We start from the raw sequence: 24,089 nt of genomic DNA, 5'->3' as shown, positions 1-24,089 counted from the left end.
GGTGGGCGGCAGGCAGGCTTACGATCGGCGGGGGGGGTTTACCTTATAAACATTGTGCTTCTCACTCAGCGTGTCGAACACGATGTAGATCTCGTTGAGCATGTCGACTACTTGCATGGGGGTGATGTGGATGCAGATCTCGTTGAACTTCACCACGTCGCTGAACAGAATGGTCACGTGAGGGAAGACCTGCGGGGAGCGACACAGGAAAAAAATCAGGCCATTTTAAAATCCCCACCCTCCTGTTCAAATCCCCCGCCGTGGCCTCCTCGCCCCCACCTCTCCCTGTCTCTGTGACCTCCTCCTCCGAGATCTCTGTGCTCCTCCAATTCTGGCCTCTCGCGCATCCCTCGATTTCCATCGCTCCACCATTGGCGGCCGTGCCTTCAGCCGCCTGGGCCCCGAGCTCTGGAATTCCCTCCCTAAACCTCTCTCCGCCTCTCTCTCCTCCTTTAAGACGCTCCTTAAAACCGACCTCTTTGACCCAAGCTTTTGGTCGCCTGTCCTAATATCTCCTTATGTGGCTCGGTGTCAAATTTTTGTTTGTAATGCTGTAGGATCTGTTCCTCCCCCACAACGGTAAAAATTGGACTATGAAACATAAAAACCCAAAACTGCACAGCCCGCAAAAAGAGATGGGCAACAAAGGGTTAATTCAAACATTGCAGATGAACCATCAAGAGAGTGGATATCATCCCAAGAGAGGGGAGAGCATCTCGTGAAGTGGTGCGCCGATAACAACCTGGCCCTTAACACCAAGAAAACAAAATAAATCATTGTGGACTTCAGGAAGTGCAAAGGCCGGAAGTCACACCCCCATCCACATCAATGGGGCTGTGGTGGAAAGGGTGGACAGCTTTAAGTTCCTCGGAGTCCACATCACGGAAGACCTCTCCTGGTCCCTCAACACCTCCTCTCTGGTGAAGAAGGCCCAGCAGCGCCTATATTTCTTAAGGAGGCTGAAGGGATGTAACCTGTCACCCCTGATCCTCTCTAACTTTTACCGCTGCACTATAGAGAGCATCCTGACGAACTGTATCACAGTATGGTATGGCAGCTGTAGCTACTATGACCGGAAAGCCCTGCAGCGGGTAGTCAAAACTGCCCAACGCATTACCGGCACCCGGCTACCGACCATAGAGCACATATACCATAAACGCTGTTTACGGAGGTCACGGTCCATCATCAAAGACCCTACCCACCCCAGCCACAGTCTGTTCGCCCTCCTGCCATCTGGGAGACGCTACAGATGCATTCGCACCCGAACGACCAGATTTAGGAACAGCTTCTTTCCCAGGGCTGTCATCCTACTGAACTCCTCAAATAAACTCTAAAGCCTGCACACCTGCCAATGCACTTTATTATGGTCATGTTTATGTTAATGTATTACAAGCCAAATGTATGTTGAATGTTTAAATGTCTTAATCCAAATGTACACTCTCGGGAGCCGCAAGCCTACATTTCGTTGTACTGCACTTGTGCACTAACAATGACAATAAAAGTTGATTTGATTTGATTTGATTTGATATCAATGATCACAGACAATCTAAAATACGAATGTTTCTGAACAAGAACATTCGCACATTCATTTACCTTAAGGGGTTACATTGTTAAAGAAGAGCATGGCCCCAGTATAACTACAGGAAACTTTGTGCTATCCGGCACCGACGGGACCGAGCTGTTGCCGTCCCATCAAAACTGCCGGACAAACCAGCGCTAATGTTGAAACATACGGAGATTTTGAGCTCCGTATCTGGCAACAAACCCTGTTGCACAGCTTCTAAACAGTCGGCCGTACCTTGCAAGCGTCTCTGTAGCATCTCTGTAGCTTAGCAACAGCTTCAGCGAGACCTTGCAGAGCTTGACTGTTGAGAAAAAAGCAACGAAAAGAAAAAAAACCTGACGAAACGGCTCCTGATTTTTGCCGGGGGCTCGAGCATTCCAGACAGTTAACCTCCGGATAATACAAAGTTTCCTGTAATATCAGTGCAGGCCTGGATAAGGGGCCGGGCCTTGAACCATTTGAATACTAATGCTAACAGAAACCAACAACTTCGCATATGCATGTCACCTTGGGAAGGTTGTGCTGTCAGAAAGGCATCTCTAATCAACGGACAATACGAGGGACAAATAGCCATCAAGAGTTCTCCGATAGCGACATTCACACATCGGGCTGGATTTTGTCAATGGGGACGTGATGGAGGCGAGACCTCCCACTTTTCGGGGTTGTAGTCCCGCCTCCATCGAGTTGTGGCCAATCCACGCGATTTTCACTTGATTGACCTTGTTGAGCCCGCCCAGCGGGCTCAGCAGGCCAATTAAGGGCCACCCAGCAACAGGTGACGTCACAGATTGACATTTCATCTGTCACGAGCTTTTGACAGATGAAATATCAGCATTTGACAGCTGGTTGAAGCTGTCAAACACTGACAATCTGTACTCCAAGTTAATTCCTTCCTCTCAGGATGATTTAGAGATCTCCCCAGAACAGAAAGCTGAATGCTGGAACTTTTGACAGATTGCGGCCATTCTGCTTTCTGTGCCGGTGAGATGAGGGACTCCCGAAACCTGAAGGAAGGAAGGTAAGTAAATGTAAGTAAAACTTCTTTAAACACTTTACACACACCAAACACACTTACCTCTGCACTCATGCACCCAGCACTCACCTGAACACCGGACATCTCGAACCCTCCAGGCCCTTCAGCCCGACGGCCCGCCTCGCTAACTTGGTGTAGTGTGGAGCCGTCGGGAATCCCACATTTCAACAATGAAAATAGGGATTAGGCTAAAAACTGCCTGTTAACTACCTGTTAACAGGCAGTTAATTAGCACTAATCGCCTTCCCGCCTCGGGGAGGCGGCTCCCAGTGCGGGTCGAGTACCCGCCTCCTGGGAAACGGGCATGGAGGCGAGTTGGGGGCGGGATGGGTTCGTGCCCCCCAATTTCAGGATTTTAACCCCCCCCACACACCTCCAATCCTGCCTCCACGGCCCAATGAAAATCCTGCCCATGACCCTATAGAACAGTGCGAGAGCCAGGACACGTGAAGAGGGGAGAATATGCTCGAAAGAAGAAAGGTATTAGAAAAGTGACAGGCCATTCCGTGGGACATTACCTGACAGGTCTCAAGTGCGGTGAATCCTTTCCTTAAGCGATCAGCCACCGCTTTCGGGATCATGGCGTACAGCAGGGTGTCTCCTCGCTTCTTCTCCTCGTCCAGCTTCTTAATTGTCTCCTGCAACTGTGAGCTTTTCTGTTGTTCCTGTGGGACAGTCACACACAAGTAGGGTTCACTGATTACCTGTGCCACACTCTGTGATGGTGAGACAAGGGACTGGGTTTAGCTCATCTCTGCCCAAATATGCACCCACCTTCTCCCCATATCACTCAACCCCACCTACCCACCTTCTCCCCGTATCCCTCAACCCCATCTACCCACCTTCTCCCCATATCACTCAACCCCACCGACCCACCTTCTCCCCGTATCCCTCAATCCCTCCGACCCACCTTCTCCCCATATCACTCAACCCCACCTACCCACCTTCTCCCCGTATCCCTCAATCCCCAACTACCCACCTTCTCCCCATATCACTCAACCCCACCTACCCACCTTCTCCCCATATCACTCAATCCCTCCGACCCACCTTCTCCCCATATCACTTAACCCCACCTACCCACCTTCTCCCCGTATCCCTCAATCCCCAATTACCCACCTTCTCCCCATATCACTCAACCCCACCTACCCACCTTCTCCCCATATCACTCATCCCCACCCACCCACCTTCTCCCCGTATCCCTCAACCCCACCTACCCACCTTCTCCCCATATCTCTCAACCCCACCTACCCACCTTCTCCCCATATCCCTCAACCCCACCTACCCACCTTCTCCCCATATCTCTCAACCTCACCTACCCACCTTCTCCCCATATCCCTCAACCCCACCTACCCACCTTCTCCCCATATCTCTCAACCCCACCTACCCACCTTCTCCCCATATCCCTCAACCCCACCGACCCACCCACCTTCTCCACATATCCCTCAACCCCTCCGACCCACCTTCTCCCCATATCACTCAACCCCACCTACCCACCTTCTCCCCATGTCCCTCAACCCCACCTACCCACCTTCTCCCCATATCCCTCAATCCCGCCTACCCACCTTCTCCCCATATCCCTCAACCCCACCTACCCACCTTCTCCCCATATCACTCAACCCCACCTACCCACCTTCTCCCCATATCACTCAACCCCTCCGACCCACCTTCTCCCCATATCACTCAACCCCACCTACCCACCTTCTCCCCATATTACTCAACCCCTCCGACCCACCTTCTCCCCATATCACTCAACCCCACCTACCCACCTTCTCCCCATATTACTCAACCCCTCCGACCCACCTTCTCCCCATATCACTCAACCCCACCTACCCACCTTCTCCCCATATCACTCAACCCCACCCACCCACCTTCTCCCCATATCCCTCAACCCCACCCACCCACCTTCTCCCCATGTCCCTCAACTCCACCTTCTCCCCGTATCCCTCAACCCCACCCACCCACCTTTTCCCCATATCCCTCAATTAAACCTATGCACTTTCTCCCCAAATCCCTCAAACCCACCTTCTCCCCACATCACACAACCCCTCCGACCCACCTTCTCCCCATATCACTCAACCCCACCTACCCACCTTCTCCCCATATTACTCAACCCCTCCGACCCACCTTCTCCCCATATCACTCAACCCCACCTACCCACCTTCTCCCCATATCACTCAACCCCACCCACCCACCTTCTCCCCATGTCCCTCAACCCCACCTACCCACCTTCTCCCCATATCACTCAACCCCACCCACCCACCTTCTCCCCATATCACTCAACCGCACCTACCCACCTTCTCCCCATATTACTCAACCCCTCCGACCCACCTTCTCCTCATATCACTCAACCCCACCTACCCACCTTCTCCCCATATCACTCAACCCCTCCGACCCACCTTCTCCCCATGTCCCTCAACCCCACCTACCCACCTTCTCCCCATATCACTCAACCCCTCCCACCCACCTTCTCCCCATATCACTCAACCCCACCTACCCACCTTCTCCCCATATCACTCAACCCCACCCACCCACCTTCTCCCCATATCTCTCAACCCCACCTACCCACCTTCTCCCCATATCACTCAACCCCACCCACCCACCTTCTCCCCATATCACTCAACCCCACCCACCCACCTTCTCCCCATATCACTCAACCCCACCCACCCACCTTCTCCCCATATCCCTCAACCCCACCTACCCACCTTCTCCCCATATCTCTCAACCCCAGCGGCCCACCTTCTCCCCATATCCCTCAATCCCGCCTACCCACCTTCTCCCCATATCTCTCAACCCCTCCGACCCACCTTCTCCCCATATCACTCAACCCCACCCACCCACCTTCTCCCCATATCCCTCAACCCCACCCACCCACCTTCTCCCCATATCCCTCAATTAAACCTATGCACTTTCTCCTCAAATTCCTCAAACCCACCTTCTCCCCATATCTCTCAATCCCTCAAACTCACCTTCTCCCCATATCTCTCAACCCCACATACCCACCTTCTCCCATATCACTCAACCCCACCTACCCACCTTCTCCCCATATCACTCAACCCCACCTACCCACCTTCTCCCCATATCCCTCAACCCCACCTACCCACCTTCTCCCCATATCTCTCAACCCCACCTACCCACCTTCTCCCCATATCCCTCAACCCCACCTACCCACCTTCTCCCCATATCCCTCAACCCCACCCACCCACCTTCTCCCCATATCCCTCAATTAAACCTATGCACTTTCTCCTCAAATCCCTCAAACCCACCTTCTCCCCATATCTCTCAATCCCTCAAACTCACCTTCTCCCCATATCACTCAACCCCACCTACCCACCTTCTCCCCATATCCCTCAACCCCACCTACCCACCTTCTCCCCATATCCCCCAACCCCAAACTCTTATAGTCACTTTTTTTGAGGCCGTTTATACAACCCGCTCTTGTGCTGCCTGTCCCCGCTTCCCCCGCGCCCCCCAACTCCGAACATCCACCCCAGAATGTGGGCCCCTTTCCCCGCTAACATTTCAGAACGGTTAACCAGCCTTGCGACATGCAGCCGGAATATCATTTTATAAATCGCTAAAAGCTGGTGGATAAGAACATAAAATAATTGCAAGTGCTAGTGGTATGTTGTCGGGAAGACAAAGGGTTGGAAGTGATGCTACGGTTTATATAAAGCTCTGGTCAGACCCCATCCGGAGTAACTGGGTTCAGTTCTGGGCCCCGCCCCTCAGGAAGGAGATCTTGTCCTCGGAGGGGGGGCAGCGCAGATTCACCAGGATGATACCCGGGGGCTAAAAGGGTTAAGTTACAAGGACAGGTTGGATAAAACACTGGTTAGTCTTCACCTGGAGTATTGTGTCCAATTCTGGGCACCGCTCTTTAGGAAGGACGTCAATGCCTTGGAGGTGAGGCGGAGGAGATTGACCAGAATGGTCCCAGCGGGTGAGGGACTTCAGTTATGTGGAGAAGCTGGGATTGTTCTCCTTAGAGCAGAGAAGGTTAAGGGCAGATTGACCAGAATGGTACCAGGGGATGAGGGACTTCAGTTACGTGGAGAGACTGGAGAAGCTGGGGTTGTTCTCCTTAGAGCAGAGAAGGTTAAGGGCAGATTGACCAGAATGGTACCAGGGGATGAGGGACTTCAGTTACGTGGAGAGACTGGAGAAGCTGGGGTTGTTCTCCTTAGAGCAGAGAAGGTTAAGCGGAGATTGACCAGAATGGTCCCAGGGGATGAGGGACTTCAGTTACACACAGAGACTGGAGAAGCTGGGGTTGTTCTCCTTAGAGCAGAGAAGGTTAAGGGCAGATTGACCAGAATGGTACCAGGGGATGAGAGACTTCAGTTACGTGGAGAGACTGGAGAAGCTGGGGTTGTTCTCCTTAGAGCAGAGAAGGTTAAGGGCAGATTGACCAGAATGGTCCCAGGGGATGAGGGACTTCAGTGATGTGGAGAAGCTGGGCTTGTTCTCCTCAGAGCAGAGAAGGTTAAGAGGAGATTTAATCGAGGCGTTCAAAATCATGAGGGGTTTTGATCGAGTAAATAAGAAGCTGTTTCCAGTGGCAGGAGGGTCAGTAACCAGAGGACACAGATTGAAGATAATCGACAAAAGAACCAGAGGGGGAGATGAGGAGAATGTTTTTTACGCAGCGAGTTGTTGTGATCTGGAATGCGCTGCCTGAAAGGGCGGTGGAAGCAGATTCAATAGTGACTTTCAAAAGGGGAATTGGAGAAATACTTGAAGGGGAAAAATTCACAGGTCTGTGGGGAACGAGCAGGGGGGAGTGGGACTAATTGGAGAGCTCTTTCAAAGAGCCGGCACAGGCACGATGGGCCGAATGGCCTCCTCCTGTGCCAGATGATTCTATGATTCTGTGAAACTTGTATTCCCTGGAGTTTAGAAGATTAAGGGGTGATCTAATCGAGGTGTTGAAGATGATTAAAGGAGTTGATCGGGTAGAGAGAGAAACTATTTCCTCTGGTGGGGGGAGTCCAGAACAAGGGGGGGCGTCACCTTAAAATTAGAGCCAGGCCGTTCAGGGGTGATGTCAGGAAGCACTTTGATGTCAAAAGGCTATTGAGTGTTTGGTTTGAGTATAAAACAAGGCTTTAATCAACTGTTTCCAAACCATGAGATTTCTAGTTACAATCACTAGTTCCTGGTTACAGAAACATCCTGAGCAAGCTGGGCCCACGCCCGAGTATTTATACTCCTTGGACGGCGCCACCAGCTGGCCGCCCAGTGTTGCTTCATGAGTCATGATAAGATTCACGACTCACTTCTTCACAGAAAGGGTGGTGGAAATCTGGAACTCCGTCCCCCGAAAAGCTGTGGAGGCTGGGGGTCAATTGAAAATCTCAAGCCCGAGATCGATAGATTTTTGTTGGGTGTTAAGGGTTAGAGAACCAAGTTGGGTAGATGGAGTTAAGGCACAGATCAGCCGCGATCTGATTGGATGGCGGGACGGGCTCGAGGGGCCGAGTGGCCTCCTCCTGGTTCCTGAAGAGATGGAGAAATTATTTATTCATTTCTAAGCGAGGGTTCAATCGCTCACCTGGTCCAGGGCGAGTTCAAGTTCAGCTGACTGCTGGGTCCCGGCTAGGATTAACTCGCGACTCGAGTCATGCAGGTTCAAATCATTGACATACACCCCCATTCTGATCATGTCCTCCACGGTCTCGATTCTGCGCGAGAGTTAGCCAGCGTTTCAGTCAGGACACAACCTCTCCTGCATTGCCATCATAAATAATCTCCCCCTCGTTCCCCCTCGCCTCTTTAATTCCACCCCCATCTCTCCTGAGGCACGGTTCTACAGACGACACTTGACCTCTGATCCCTCGCTCCGTTATGCAGCAAGTTTTGGCGTGCTATTCGGCCATAGAGGCATCACAGCAGTTCTCAGAACCCTCCACCCCCCGTACAGTGTCCATACGTGCCGACTGCACAGCAGCATCCCTGTGGACCTCTGCTCCCTCCCCCGAGCGGCCCTCACCCCGGATGTGCCCGCATGCTATTCGACCATAGAGGCATCGCAACTGTACTCATGCCACGTCCACACATGCCCACTGCCTAGCAGGGCCCCTGTTTGGCTGGAGCGGGTTTAAGGGAACGATTCATTCCCGTCTGGTACTCTACGGCCCGTGTGTGTCTCAGTGTCAGCTCCTGTACATTGTACAGTACACACTGCGGGTAAAAGGGAACGATACACTCCCGTCTGGTACTCTACGGCCTGTGTGTGTCTCAGTACCAGCTCCTGTACATGTACAGGACACAGCGGGTAAAAGGGAACGATTCACTCCCGTCTGGTACTGTACGGCCCGTGTGTGTCTCAGTGTCAGCTCCTGTACATGTACAGGACACAGCAGGTAAAAGGGAACGATTCACTCCCATCTGGTACTGTATGGCCCATGTGTGCCTCAGTGTCAGCTCCTGTACATGTACAGCACACACAGCGGGTAAAAGGGAACGATTCACGCCCGTCTGGTACTGCACGGCCCATGTGTGTCTCAGTGTCAGCTCCTGTACATGTACAGTACATAGAGAGTAAAAGGGAACGATTCACACTCGCCTGATAATGTACGGTCCGTGTGTGCCTCAGTGTCAGTTCCTGTACCTGTACAGTACACACTGTGGGTAAAAGGGAACGATTCACTCCCGTCTGGTACTGTACGGCCCGTGTGTGTCTCAGTGTCAGTTCCTGTACATGTACAGTACACACAGCGGGTGAAAGGGAACGATTCACTCCCGTCTGGTACTGTACGGCCCATGTGTGCCTCAGTGTCAGCTCCTGTACATGTACAGTACACACAGCGGGTGAAAGGGAACGATTCACTCACGTCTGGTACTGTACGGCCCGTGTGTGTGCCTCAGTGTCAGCTCCTGTACATGTACAGTACACTGCGGGTGAAAGGGAACGATTCACTCACGTCTGGTACTGTACGGCCCGTGTGTGTGCCTCAGTGTCAGCTCCTGTACATGTACAGTACACACTGCGGGTAAAAGCCTGATCCCACAATATCATTAAAGCAGGGGCAATGATATACTGGGTATTACACAGTCCGATCCCACAATAGCATTAAAGCAGGGGCAATGATATACTGGGTATTACAGAGTCCGATCCCACAATAGCATTAAAGAAGGGGCAATGATATACTGGGTATTACACAGTCAGATCCCTCAATATCGCTAAAGCGGGGGCAATGATATACTGGGTATTACACAGTCCGATCCCTCAATATCGTTAAAGCGGGGGCAATGATATACTGGGTATTATACAGTCCGATCCCACAATATCGTTAAAGCGGGGGCAATGATATACTGGGTATTATACAGTCCGATCCCACTATATCGTTAAAGCGGGGGCAATGATATACTGGGTATTACACAGTCCGATCCCACAATATCGTTAAAGCGGGGGCAATGTTATACTGGGTATTACACAGTCCGATCCCACAATATCGTTAGAGCGGGGGCAATGATATACTGGGTATTACACAGTCCGATCCCACAATATCGTTAAAGCGGGGGCAATGATATACTGGGTATTACACAGTCCGATCCCACAATATCGTTAAAGCGGGGGCAATGATATACTGAATATTACACAGACCGATCCCACAATATCGTTAAAGCGGGGACAATGATATACTGGGTATTACACAGTCCGATCCCACAATATCGTTAAAGCGGGGGCAATGATATAGTGAATATTACACAGTCCGATCCCACAATATCGTTAAAGCGGGGGCAATGATATACTGGGTATTACACAGTCCGATCCCACAATATCGTTAAAGCGGGGGCAATGATATACTGAATATTACACAGTCCGATCCCACAATATCGTTAAAGCGGGGGCAATGATATGCTGGGTATTACACAGTCCGATCCCACAATATCGTTAAAGCGGGGGCAATGATATACTGGGTATTACACAGTCCGATCCCACAATATCGTTAAAGCGGGGGCAATGATATACTGGGTATTACACAGTCCGATCCCACAATATCGTTAAAGCGGGGGCAATGATATACTGGGTATTACACAGTCCGATCCCGCAATATCGTTAAAGCGGGGGCAATGATATACTGGGTATTACACAGTCCGATCCCGCAATATCGTTAAAGCGGGGGCAATGATATACTGGGTATTACACAGTCCGATCCCACAATATCGTTAAAGCGGGGGCAATGATATACTGAATATTACACAGTCCGATCCCACAATATCGTTAAAGCGGGGGAAATGATATACTGGGTATTACACAGTCCGATCCCACAATATCGTTAAAGCGGGGGCAATGATACACTGGGTATTACACAGTCCGATCCCACAATATCGTTAAAGCGGGGGCAATGATATACTGAATATTACACAGTCCGATCCCACAATATCGTTAAAGCGGGGCAATGATATACTGGGTATTACACAGTCAGATCCCTCAATATCGTTAAAGCGGGGGCAATGATATACTGGGTATTACACAGTCCGATCCCACAATATCGTTAAAGCGGGGGCAATGATATACTGGGTATTACACAGTCCGATCCCACAATATCGTTAAAGCGGGGGCAATGATATACTGAATATTACACAGTCCGATCCCACAATATCGTTAAAGCGGGGTCAATGATATACTGGGTATTACACAGTCCGATCCCACAATATCGTTAAAGCGGGGGCAATGATATACTGAATATTACACAGTCCGATCCCACAATATCGTTAAAGCGGGGGCAATGATATACTGGGTATTACACAGTCCGATCCTACAATATCGTTAAAGAGGGGACAATGATATACTGGGTATTACACAGTCCGATCCCACAATATCGTTAAAGCGGGGACAATGATATACTGGGTATTACACAGTCCGATCCCACAATATCGTTAAAGCGGGGGCAATGATATACTGGGTATTACACAGTCCGATCGCTCAATATCGTTAAAGCGGGGGCAATGATATACTGGGTATTACACAGTCCGATCCCACAATATCGTTAAAGCGGGGACAATGATATACTGGGTATTACACAGTCCGATCCCACAATATCATTAAAGCGGGGGCAATGATATACTGGGTATTACACAGTCCGATCCCACAATATCGTTAAAGCGGGGGCAATGATATACTGGGTATTACACAGTCCGATCCCACAATATCGTTAAAGCGGGGGCAATGATATACTGGGTATTACACAGTCCGATCCCACAATATCGTTAAAGCGGGGGCAATGATATACTGAATATTACACAGTCCGATCCCACAATATCGTTAAAGCGGGGCAATGATATACTGGGTATTACACAGTCCGATCCCACAATATCGTTAAAGCAGGGGCAATGATATACTGGGTATTACACAGTCCGATCCCACAATATCGTTAAAGCGGGGGCAATGATATACTGGGTATTACACAGTCCGATCCCACAATATCGTTAAAGCGGGGGCAAAGATATACTGAATACTACTCAGTCCGATCCCACAATATCGTTAAAGCGGGGGCAATGATATACCGGGTATTACACAGTCCGATTCCACAATATCGTTAAAGCGGGGGCAATGATATACTGAATATGACACAGTCCGATCCCACAATATCGTTCAAGCAGGGGCAATGATATACTGGGTATTGCACAGTCCGATCCCACAATATCGTTAAAGCGGGGGCAATGATATACTGAATATTACACAGTCCGATCCCACAATATCGTTAAAGCGGGGGCAATGATATACTGGGTATTACACAGTCCGATCCCACAATATCGTTAAAGCGGGGGCAATGATATACTGGGTAGTACACAGTCCGATCCCACAATATCGTTAAAGCAGGGGCAATGATATACTGGGTATTACACAGTCCGATCCCACTATAAAATTAAAGCAGGGGCAATGATATACTGGGTATTACACAGTCCGATCCCACAATATCGTTAAAGCGGGGACAATGATATACTGGGTATTACACAGTCCGATCCCACAATATCGTTAAAGCGGGGACAATGATATACTGGGTATTACACAGTCCGATCTCACAATATCGTTAAAGCGGGGGCAATGATATACTGAATATTACACAGTCCGAGCCCGCAATATCGTTAAAGCGGGGGCAATGATATACTGGGTATTACACAGTCCGATCCCGCAATATCGTTAAAGCGGGGGCAATGATATACTGGGTATTACACAGTCCGATCCCACTATATCGTTAAAGCGGGGACAATGATATACTGAATATTACACAGTCCGATCCCACAATATCGTTAAAGCGGGGGCAATGATATACTGGGTATTACACAGTCCGATCCTACAATATCGTTAAAGCGGGGACAATGATATACTGGGTATTACAAAGTCCGATCCCACAATATCGTTAAAGCGGGGACAATGATATACTGGGTATTACACAGTCCGATCCCACAATATCGTTAAGGCGGGGGCAATGATATACTGGGTATTACACAGTCCGATCGCTCAATATCGTTAAAGCGGGGGCAATGAAATACTGGGTATTACACAGTCCGATCCCACAATATCGTTAAAGCGGGGACAATGATATACTGGGTATTACACAGTCCGATCCCACAATATCATTAAAGCGGGGGCAATGATATACTGGGTATTACACAGTCCGATCCCACAATATCGTTAAAGCGGGGGCAATGATATACTGGGTATTACACAGTCCGATCCCACAATATCGTTAAAGCGGGGGCAATGATATACTGGGCATTACACAGTCCGATCCCACAATATCGTTAAAGCGGGGGCAATGATATACTGAATATTACACAGTCCGATCCCACAATATCGTTAAAGCAGGGGCAATGATATACTGGGTATTGCACAGTCCGATCCCACAATATCGTTAAAGCGGGGGCAATGATATACTGAATATTACACAGTCCGATCCCACAATATCGTTAAAGCGGGGGCAATGATATACTGGGTATTACACAGTCCGATCCCACAATATCGTTAAAGCGGGGGCAATGATATACTGGGTAGTACACAGTCCGATCCCACAATATCGTTAAAGCAGGGGCAATGATATACTGGGTATTACACAGTCCGATCCCACTATAACATTAAAGCAGGGGCAATGATATACTGGGTATTACACAGTCCGATCCCACAATATCGTTAAAGCGGGGACAATGATATACTGGGTATTACACAGTCCGATCCCACAATATCGTTGAAGCGGGGACAATGATATACTGGGTATTACACAGTCCGATCCCACAATATCGTTAAAGCGGGGGCAATGATATACTGGGTATTACACAGTCCGATCCCACAATATCGTTAAAGCGGGGGCAATGATATAGTGAATATTACACAGTCCGATCCCACAATATCGTTAAAGCGGGGGCAATGATATACTGGGTATTACACAGTCCGATCCCGCAATATCGTTCAAGCGGGGGCAATGATATACTGGGTATTACACAGTCCGATCCCGCAATATCGTTCAAGCGGGGGCAATGATATACTGGGTATTACACAGTCCGATCCCGCAATATCGTTAAAGCGGGGGCAATGATATACTGGGTATTACACAGACCGATCCCACAATATCGTTAAAGCGGGGGCAATGATATACTGGGTATTACACAGTCCGATCCCACTATATCGTTAAAGCGGGGGCAATGATATACTGGGTGTTACACAGTCCGATCCCACAATATCGTTAAAGCGGGGGCAATGACATACTGAATATTACACAGTCCGATCCCACAATATCGTTAAAGCGGGGGCAATGATATACTAGGTATTACACAGTCCGATCCCACAATATCGTTAAAGCGGGGGCAATGACATACTGGGTATTACACAGTCCGATCCCACTATATCGTTCAAGCGGGGGCAATGATATACTGGGTATTACACAGTGCGATCCCGCAATATCGTTAAAGCGGGGGCAATGATATACTGGGTATTACACAGTCCGATCCCGCAATATCGTTAAAGCGGGGGCAATGATATACTGGGTATTACACAGTCCGATCCCACAATATCGTTAAAGCGGGGGCAATGATATACTGAATATTACACAGTCCGATCCCACAATATCGTTAAAGCGGGGGCAATGATATACTGGGTATTACACAGTCCGATCCCACAATATCGTTAAAGCGGGGGCAATGATATACTGGGTAGTACACAGTCCGATCCCACAATATCGTTAAAGCAGGGGCAATGATATACTGGGTATTACACAGTCCGATCCCACTATAACATTAAAGCAGGGGCAATGATATACTGGGTATTACACAGTCCGATCCCACAATATCGTTAAAGCGGGGACAATGATATACTGGGTATTACACAGTCCGATCCCACAATATCGTTAAAGCGGGGGCAATGATATACTGGGTATTACACAGTCCGATCCCACAATATCGTTAAAGCGGGGGCAATGATATAGTGAATATTACACCGTCGGATCCCACAGTATCGTTAAAGCAGCGGCAATGATATACTGGGTATTACACAGTCTGATCCCACAATATCATTAAAGCGGGGGCAATGATATACTGGGTATCACAGAGTCCGATCCCACAATATCGTTAAAGCGGGGACAATGATATACTGGTTATTACACAGTCCGATCCCGCAATATCGTTAAAGCGGGGGCAATGATATACTGAATATTACACAGTCCGATCCCGCAATATCGTTAAAGCGGGGGCAATGATATACTGGGTATCACACAGTCCGATCCCGCAATATCGTTAAAGCGGGGGCAATGATATACTGGGTATTACACAGTCCGATCCCACTATATCGTTAAAGCGGGGGCAATGATATACTGAATATTACACAGTCCGATCCCACAATATCGTTAAAGCGGGGGCAATGATATACTGGGTATTACACAGTCCGATCCTACAATATCGTTAAAGCGGGGGCAATGATATACTGGGTATTACACAGTCCGATCACACAATATCGTTAAAGCGGGGACAATAATATACTGGGTATTACACCGTCCGATCCCACAATATCATTAAGGCGGGGGCAATGATATACTGGGTATTACACAGTCCGATCGCTCAATATCGTTAAAGCGGGGGCAATGATATACTGGGTGTTACACAGTCCGATCCCACAATATCGTTAAAGCGGGGACAATGATATACTGGGTATTACACAGTCCGATCCCACAATATCATTAAAGCGGGGGCAATGATATACTGGGTATTACACAGTCCGATCCCACAATATCGTTAAAGCGGGGGCAATGATATACTGGGTATTACACAGTCTGATCCCACAATATCGTTAAAGCGGGGGCAATGATATACTGGGTATTACACAGTCCGATCCCACAATATCGTTAAAGCGGTGGCAATGATATACTGGGTATTACACAGTCCGATCCCGCAATATCGTTAAAGCGGGGGCAATGATATACTGGGTCTTACACAGTCCGATCCCACAATATCGTTAAAGCGGGGGCAATGATATACTGGGTATTACACAGTCCGATCCCGCAATATCGTTAAAGCGGGGGCAATGATATACTGGGTATTACACAGTCCGATCCCACAATATCGTTAAAGCGGGGGCAATGATATACTGGGTATTACACAGTCCGATCCCGCAATATCGTTAAAGCGGGGGCAATGATATACTGGGTATTACACAGTCCGATCCCACAATATCGTTAAAGCGGGGGCAATGATATACTGAATATTACACAGTCCGATCCCACAATATCGTTAAAGCGGGGGCAATGATATACTGGGTATTACACAGTCCGATCCCACAATATCGTTAAAGCGCGGGCAATGATATACTGGGTATTACACAGTCCGATCCCGCAATATCGTTAAAGCGGGGCAATGATAGACTGGGTATTACACAGTCCGATCCCACAATATCGTTAAAGCGGGGGCAATGATATACTGGGTATTACACAGTCCGATCCCACTATATCGTAAAAGCGGGGGCAATGATATACTGGGTATTACACAGTCCGATCCCACAATATCGTTAAAGCGGGGGCAATGATATACTGAATATTACACAGTCCGATCCCACTATATCGTTAAAGCGGGGGCAATGATATGCTGGGTATTACACAGTCCGATCCCACAATATCGTTAAAGCGGGGGCAATGATATACTGGGTATTACACAGTCCGATCCCACAATATCGTTAAAGCGGGGGCAATGATATACTGGGTATTACACAGTCCGATCCCGCAATATCGTTAAAGCGGGGGCAATGATATACTGGGTATTACACAGTCCGATCCCGCAATATCGTTAAAGCGGGGGCAATGATATACTGGGTATTACACAGTCCGATCCCGCAATATCGTTAAAGCGGGGGCAATGATATACTGGGTATTACACAGTCCGATCCCACAATATCGTTAAAGCGGGGGCAATGATATACTGAATATTACACAGTCCGATCCCACAATATCGTTAAAGCGGGGGAAATGATATACTGGGTATTACACAGTCCGATCCCACAATATCGTTAAAGCGGGGGCAATGATACACTGGGTATTACACAGTCCGATCCCACAATATCGTTAAAGCGGGGGCAATGATATACTGAATATTACACAGTCCGATCCCACAATATCGTTAAAGCGGGGCAATGATATACTGGGTATTACACAGTCAGATCCCTCAATATCGTTAAAGCGGGGGCAATGATATACTGGGTATTACACAGTCCGATCCCACAATATCGTTAAAGCGGGGGCAATGATATACTGGGTATTACACAGTCCGATCCTACAATATCGTTAAAGCGGGGGCAATGATATACTGAATATTACACAGTCCGATCCCACAATATCGTTAAAGCGGGGTCAATGATATACTGGGTATTACACAGTCCGATCCCACAATATCGTTAAAGCGGGGGCAATGATATACTGAATATTACACAGTCCGATCCCACAATATCGTTAAAGCGGGGGCAATGATATACTGGGTATTACACAGTCCGATCCTACAATATCGTTAAAGAGGGGACAATGATATACTGGGTATTACACAGTCCGATCCCACAATATCGTTAAAGCGGGGACAATGATATACTGGGTATTACACAGTCCGATCCCACAATATCGTTAAAGCGGGGGCAATGATATACTGGGTATTACACAGTCCGATCGCTCAATATCGTTAAAGCGGGGGCAATGATATACTGGGTATTACACAGTCCGATCCCACAATATCGTTAAAGCGGGGACAATGATATACTGGGTATTACACAGTCCGATCCCACAATATCATTAAAGCGGGGGCAATGATATACTGGGTATTACACAGTCCGATCCCACAATATCGTTAAAGCGGGGGCAATGATATACTGGGTATTACACAGTCCGATCCCACAATATCGTTAAAGCGGGGGCAATGATATACTGGGTATTACACAGTCCGATCCCACAATATCGTTAAAGCGGGGGCAATGATATACTGAATATTACACAGTCCGATCCCACAATATCGTTAAAGCGGGGCAATGATATACTGGGTATTACACAGTCCGATCCCACAATATCGTTAAAGCAGGGGCAATGATATACTGGGTATTACACAGTCCGATCCCACAATATCGTTAAAGCGGGGGCAATGATATACTGGGTATTACACAGTCCGATCCCACAATATCGTTAAAGCGGGGGCAAAGATATACTGAATACTACTCAGTCCGATCCCACAATATCGTTAAAGCGGGGGCAATGATATACCGGGTATTACACAGTCCGATTCCACAATATCGTTAAAGCGGGGGCAATGATATACTGAATATGACACAGTCCGATCCCACAATATCGTTCAAGCAGGGGCAATGATATACTGGGTATTGCACAGTCCGATCCCACAATATCGTTAAAGCGGGGGCAATGATATACTGAATATTACACAGTCCGATCCCACAATATCGTTAAAGCGGGGGCAATGATATACTGGGTATTACACAGTCCGATCCCACAATATCGTTAAAGCGGGGGCAATGATATACTGGGTAGTACACAGTCCGATCCCACAATATCGTTAAAGCAGGGGCAATGATATACTGGGTATTACACAGTCCGATCCCACTATAAAATTAAAGCAGGGGCAATGATATACTGGGTATTACACAGTCCGATCCCACAATATCGTTAAAGCGGGGACAATGATATACTGGGTATTACACAGTCCGATCCCACAATATCGTTAAAGCGGGGACAATGATATACTGGGTATTACACAGTCCGATCTCACAATATCGTTAAAGCGGGGACAATGATATACTGGTTATTACACAGTCCAATCCCGCAATATCGTTAAAGCGGGGGCAATGATATACTGAATATTACACAGTCCGAGCCCGCAATATCGTTAAAGCGGGGGCAATGATATACTGGGTATTACACAGTCCGATCCCACAATATCGTTAAAGCGGGGGCAATGATATACTGGGTATTACACAGTCCGATCCTACAATATCGTTAAAGCGGGGACAATGATATACTGGGTATTACAAAGTCCGATCCCACAATATCGTTAAAGCGGGGACAATGATATACTGGGTATTACACAGTCCGATCCCACAATATCGTTAAGGCGGGGGCAATGATATACTGGGTATTACACAGTCTGATCGCTCAATATCGTTAAAGCGGGGGCAATGAAATACTGGGTATTACACAGTCCGATCCCACAATATCGTTAAAGCGGGGACAATGATATACTGGGTATTACACAGTCCGATCCCACAATATCATTAAAGCGGGGGCAATGATATACTGGGTATTACACAGTCCGATCCCACAATATCGTTAAAGCGGGGGCAATGATATACTGGGTATTACACAGTCCGATCCCACAATATCGTTAAAGCGGGGGCAATGATATACTGGGCATTACACAGTCCGATCCCACAATATCGTTAAAGCGGGGGCAATGATATACTGAATATTACACAGTCCGATCCCACAATATCGTTAAAGCAGGGGCAATGATATACTGGGTATTGCACAGTCCGATCCCACAATATCGTTAAAGCGGGGGCAATGATATACTGAATATTACACAGTCCGATCCCACAATATCGTTAAAGCGGGGGCAATGATATACTGGGTATTACACAGTCCGATCCCACAATATCGTTAAAGCGGGGGCAATGATATACTGGGTAGTACACAGTCCGATCCCACAATATCGTTAAAGCAGGGGCAATGATATACTGGGTATTACACAGTCCGATCCCACTATAACATTAAAGCAGGGGCAATGATATACTGGGTATTACACAGTCCGATCCCACAATATCGTTAAAGCGGGGACAATGATATACTGGGTATTACACAGTCCGATCCCACAATATCGTTGAAGCGGGGACAATGATATACTGGGTATTACACAGTCCGATCCCACAATATCGTTAAAGCGGGGGCAATGATATACTGGGTATTACACAGTCCGATCCCACAATATCGTTAAAGCGGGGGCAATGATATAGTGAATATTACACAGTCCGATCCCACAATATCGTTAAAGCGGGGGCAATGATATAGTGAATATTACACAGTCCGATCCCACAATATCGTTAAAGCGGGGGCAATGATATACTGGGTATTACACAGTCCGATCCCGCAATATCGTTAAAGCGGGGGCAATGATATACTGGGTATTACACAGTCCGATCCCACAATATCGTTAAAGCGGGGGCAATGATATACTGAATATTACACAGTCCGATCCCACAATATCGTTAAAGCGGGGGAAATGATATACTGGGTATTACACAGTCCGATCCCACAATATCGTTAAAGCGGGGGCAATGATACACTGGGTATTACACAGTCCGATCCCACAATATCGTTAAAGCGGGGGCAATGATATACTGAATATTACACAGTCCGATCCCACAATATCGTTAAAGCGGGGCAATGATATACTGGGTATTACACAGTCAGATCCCTCAATATCGTTAAAGCGGGGGCAATGATATACTGGGTATTACACAGTCCGATCCCACAATATCGTTAAAGCGGGGGCAATGATATACTGGGTATTACACAGTCCGATCCTACAATATCGTTAAAGCGGGGGCAATGATATACTGAATATTACACAGTCCGATCCCACAATATCGTTAAAGCGGGGTCAATGATATACTGGGTATTACACAGTCCGATCCCACAATATCGTTAAAGCGGGGGCAATGATATACTGAATATTACACAGTCCGATCCCACAATATCGTTAAAGCGGGGGCAATGATATACTGGGTATTACACAGTCCGATCCTACAATATCGTTAAAGAGGGGACAATGATATACTGGGTATTACACAGTCCGATCCCACAATATCGTTAAAGCGGGGACAATGATATACTGGGTATTACACAGTCCGATCCCACAATATCGTTAAAGCGGGGGCAATGATATACTGGGTATTACACAGTCCGATCGCTCAATATCGTTAAAGCGGGGGCAATGATATACTGGGTATTACACAGTCCGATCCCACAATATCGTTAAAGCGGGGACAATGATATACTGGGTATTACACAGTCCGATCCCACAATATCATTAAAGCGGGGGCAATGATATACTGGGTATTACACAGTCCGATCCCACAATATCGTTAAAGCGGGGGCAATGATATACTGGGTATTACACAGTCCGATCCCACAATATCGTTAAAGCGGGGGCAATGATATACTGGGTATTACACAGTCCGATCCCACAATATCGTTAAAGCGGGGGCAATGATATACTGAATATTACACAGTCCGATCCCACAATATCGTTAAAGCGGGGCAATGATATACTGGGTATTACACAGTCCGATCCCACAATATCGTTAAAGCAGGGGCAATGATATACTGGGTATTACACAGTCCGATCCCACAATATCGTTAAAGCGGGGGCAATGATATACTGGGTATTACACAGTCCGATCCCACAATATCGTTAAAGCGGGGGCAAAGATATACTGAATACTACTCAGTCCGATCCCACAATATCGTTAAAGCGGGGGCAATGATATACCGGGTATTACACAGTCCGATTCCACAATATCGTTAAAGCGGGGGCAATGATATACTGAATATGACACAGTCCGATCCCACAATATCGTTCAAGCAGGGGCAATGATATACTGGGTATTGCACAGTCCGATCCCACAATATCGTTAAAGCGGGGGCAATGATATACTGAATATTACACAGTCCGATCCCACAATATCGTTAAAGCGGGGGCAATGATATACTGGGTATTACACAGTCCGATCCCACAATATCGTTAAAGCGGGGGCAATGATATACTGGGTAGTACACAGTCCGATCCCACAATATCGTTAAAGCAGGGGCAATGATATACTGGGTATTACACAGTCCGATCCCACTATAAAATTAAAGCAGGGGCAATGATATACTGGGTATTACACAGTCCGATCCCACAATATCGTTAAAGCGGGGACAATGATATACTGGGTATTACACAGTCCGATCCCACAATATCGTTAAAGCGGGGACAATGATATACTGGGTATTACACAGTCCGATCTCACAATATCGTTAAAGCGGGGACAATGATATACTGGTTATTACACAGTCCAATCCCGCAATATCGTTAAAGCGGGGGCAATGATATACTGAATATTACACAGTCCGAGCCCGCAATATCGTTAAAGCGGGGGCAATGATATACTGGGTATTACACAGTCCGATCCCGCAATATCGTTAAAGCGGGGGCAATGATATACTGGGTATTACACAGTCCGATCCCACAATATCGTTAAAGCAGGGGCAATGATATACTGGGTATTACACAGTCCGATCCCACTATAACATTAAAGCAGGGGCAATGATATACTGGGTATTACACAGTCCGATCCCACAATATCGTTAAAGCGGGGACAATGATATACTGGGTATTACACAGTCCGATCCCACAATATCGTTGAAGCGGGGACAATGATATACTGGGTATTACACAGTCCGATCCCACAATATCGTTAAAGCGGGGGCAATGATATACTGGGTATTACACAGTCCGATCCCACAATATCGTTAAAGCGGGGGCAATGATATAGTGAATATTACACAGTCCGATCCCACAATATCGTTAAAGCGGGGGCAATGATATACTGGGTATTACACAGTCCGATCCCGCAATATCGTTCAAGCGGGGGCAATGATATACTGGGTATTACACAGTCCGATCCCGCAATATCGTTCAAGCGGGGGCAATGATATACTGGGTATTACACAGTCCGATCCCGCAATATCGTTAAAGCGGGGGCAATGATATACTGGGTATTACACAGACCGATCCCACAATATCGTTAAAGCGGGGGCAATGATATACTGGGTATTACACAGTCCGATCCCACTATATCGTTAAAGCGGGGGCAATGATATACTGGGTGTTACACAGTCCGATCCCACAATATCGTTAAAGCGGGGGCAATGACATACTGAATATTACACAGTCCGATCCCACAATATCGTTAAAGCGGGGGCAATGATATACTAGGTATTACACAGTCCGATCCCACAATATCGTTAAAGCGGGGGCAATGACATACTGGGTATTACACAGTCCGATCCCACTATATCGTTCAAGCGGGGGCAATGATATACTGGGTATTACACAGTGCGATCCCGCAATATCGTTAAAGCGGGGGCAATGATATACTGGGTATTACACAGTCCGATCCCGCAATATCGTTAAAGCGGGGGCAATGATATACTGGGTATTACACAGTCCGATCCCACAATATCGTTAAAGCGGGGGCAATGATATACTGAATATTACACAGTCCGATCCCACAATATCGTTAAAGCGGGGGCAATGATATACTGGGTATTACACAGTCCGATCCCACAATATCGTTAAAGCGGGGGCAATGATATACTGGGTAGTACACAGTCCGATCCCACAATATCGTTAAAGCAGGGGCAATGATATACTGGGTATTACACAGTCCGATCCCACTATAACATTAAAGCAGGGGCAATGATATACTGGGTATTACACAGTCCGATCCCACAATATCGTTAAAGCGGGGACAATGATATACTGGGTATTACACAGTCCGATCCCACAATATCGTTAAAGCGGGGGCAATGATATACTGGGTATTACACAGTCCGATCCCACAATATCGTTAAAGCGGGGGCAATGATATAGTGAATATTACACCGTCGGATCCCACAGTATCGTTAAAGCAGCGGCAATGATATACTGGGTATTACACAGTCTGATCCCACAATATCATTAAAGCGGGGGCAATGATATACTGGGTATCACAGAGTCCGATCCCACAATATCGTTAAAGCGGGGACAATGATATACTGGTTATTACACAGTCCGATCCCGCAATATCGTTAAAGCGGGGGCAATGATATACTGAATATTACACAGTCCGATCCCGCAATATCGTTAAAGCGGGGGCAATGATATACTGGGTATCACACAGTCCGATCCCGCAATATCGTTAAAGCGGGGGCAATG

General features: G+C 47.6%; 1 protein-coding gene across 1 annotated transcript in view; it reads right to left on the bottom strand.

The window, feature by feature from the left end:
* The window catches only part of LOC147086547 (soluble guanylate cyclase 88E-like), a 168,615-nt gene that overhangs the window by 78,015 nt on the left and 66,511 nt on the right, over window positions 1-24,089 (bottom strand). The window contains exons 8-10 of the mRNA XM_085978269.1: window positions 8,149-8,278; window positions 3,116-3,262; window positions 43-189 (exon numbers count right to left, since the gene is read on the bottom strand). Coding sequence (XP_085834395.1) covers window positions 43-189; window positions 3,116-3,262; window positions 8,149-8,278 — 424 coding nt within the window. The remainder of the gene's footprint in view (window positions 1-42; window positions 190-3,115; window positions 3,263-8,148; window positions 8,279-24,089) is intronic.

This window comes from Somniosus microcephalus, unplaced genomic scaffold (genome assembly GCF_052327205.1).
Source record: "Somniosus microcephalus isolate GS21.2 unplaced genomic scaffold, FLI_Smic_1.0 unresolved_chr7, whole genome shotgun sequence".
Taxonomy (NCBI): Eukaryota; Metazoa; Chordata; class Chondrichthyes; order Squaliformes; family Somniosidae; genus Somniosus; species Somniosus microcephalus.
Note: the sequence above shows the minus strand (reverse complement) of the source record. Positions and strands in the feature narration are given on the sequence as shown.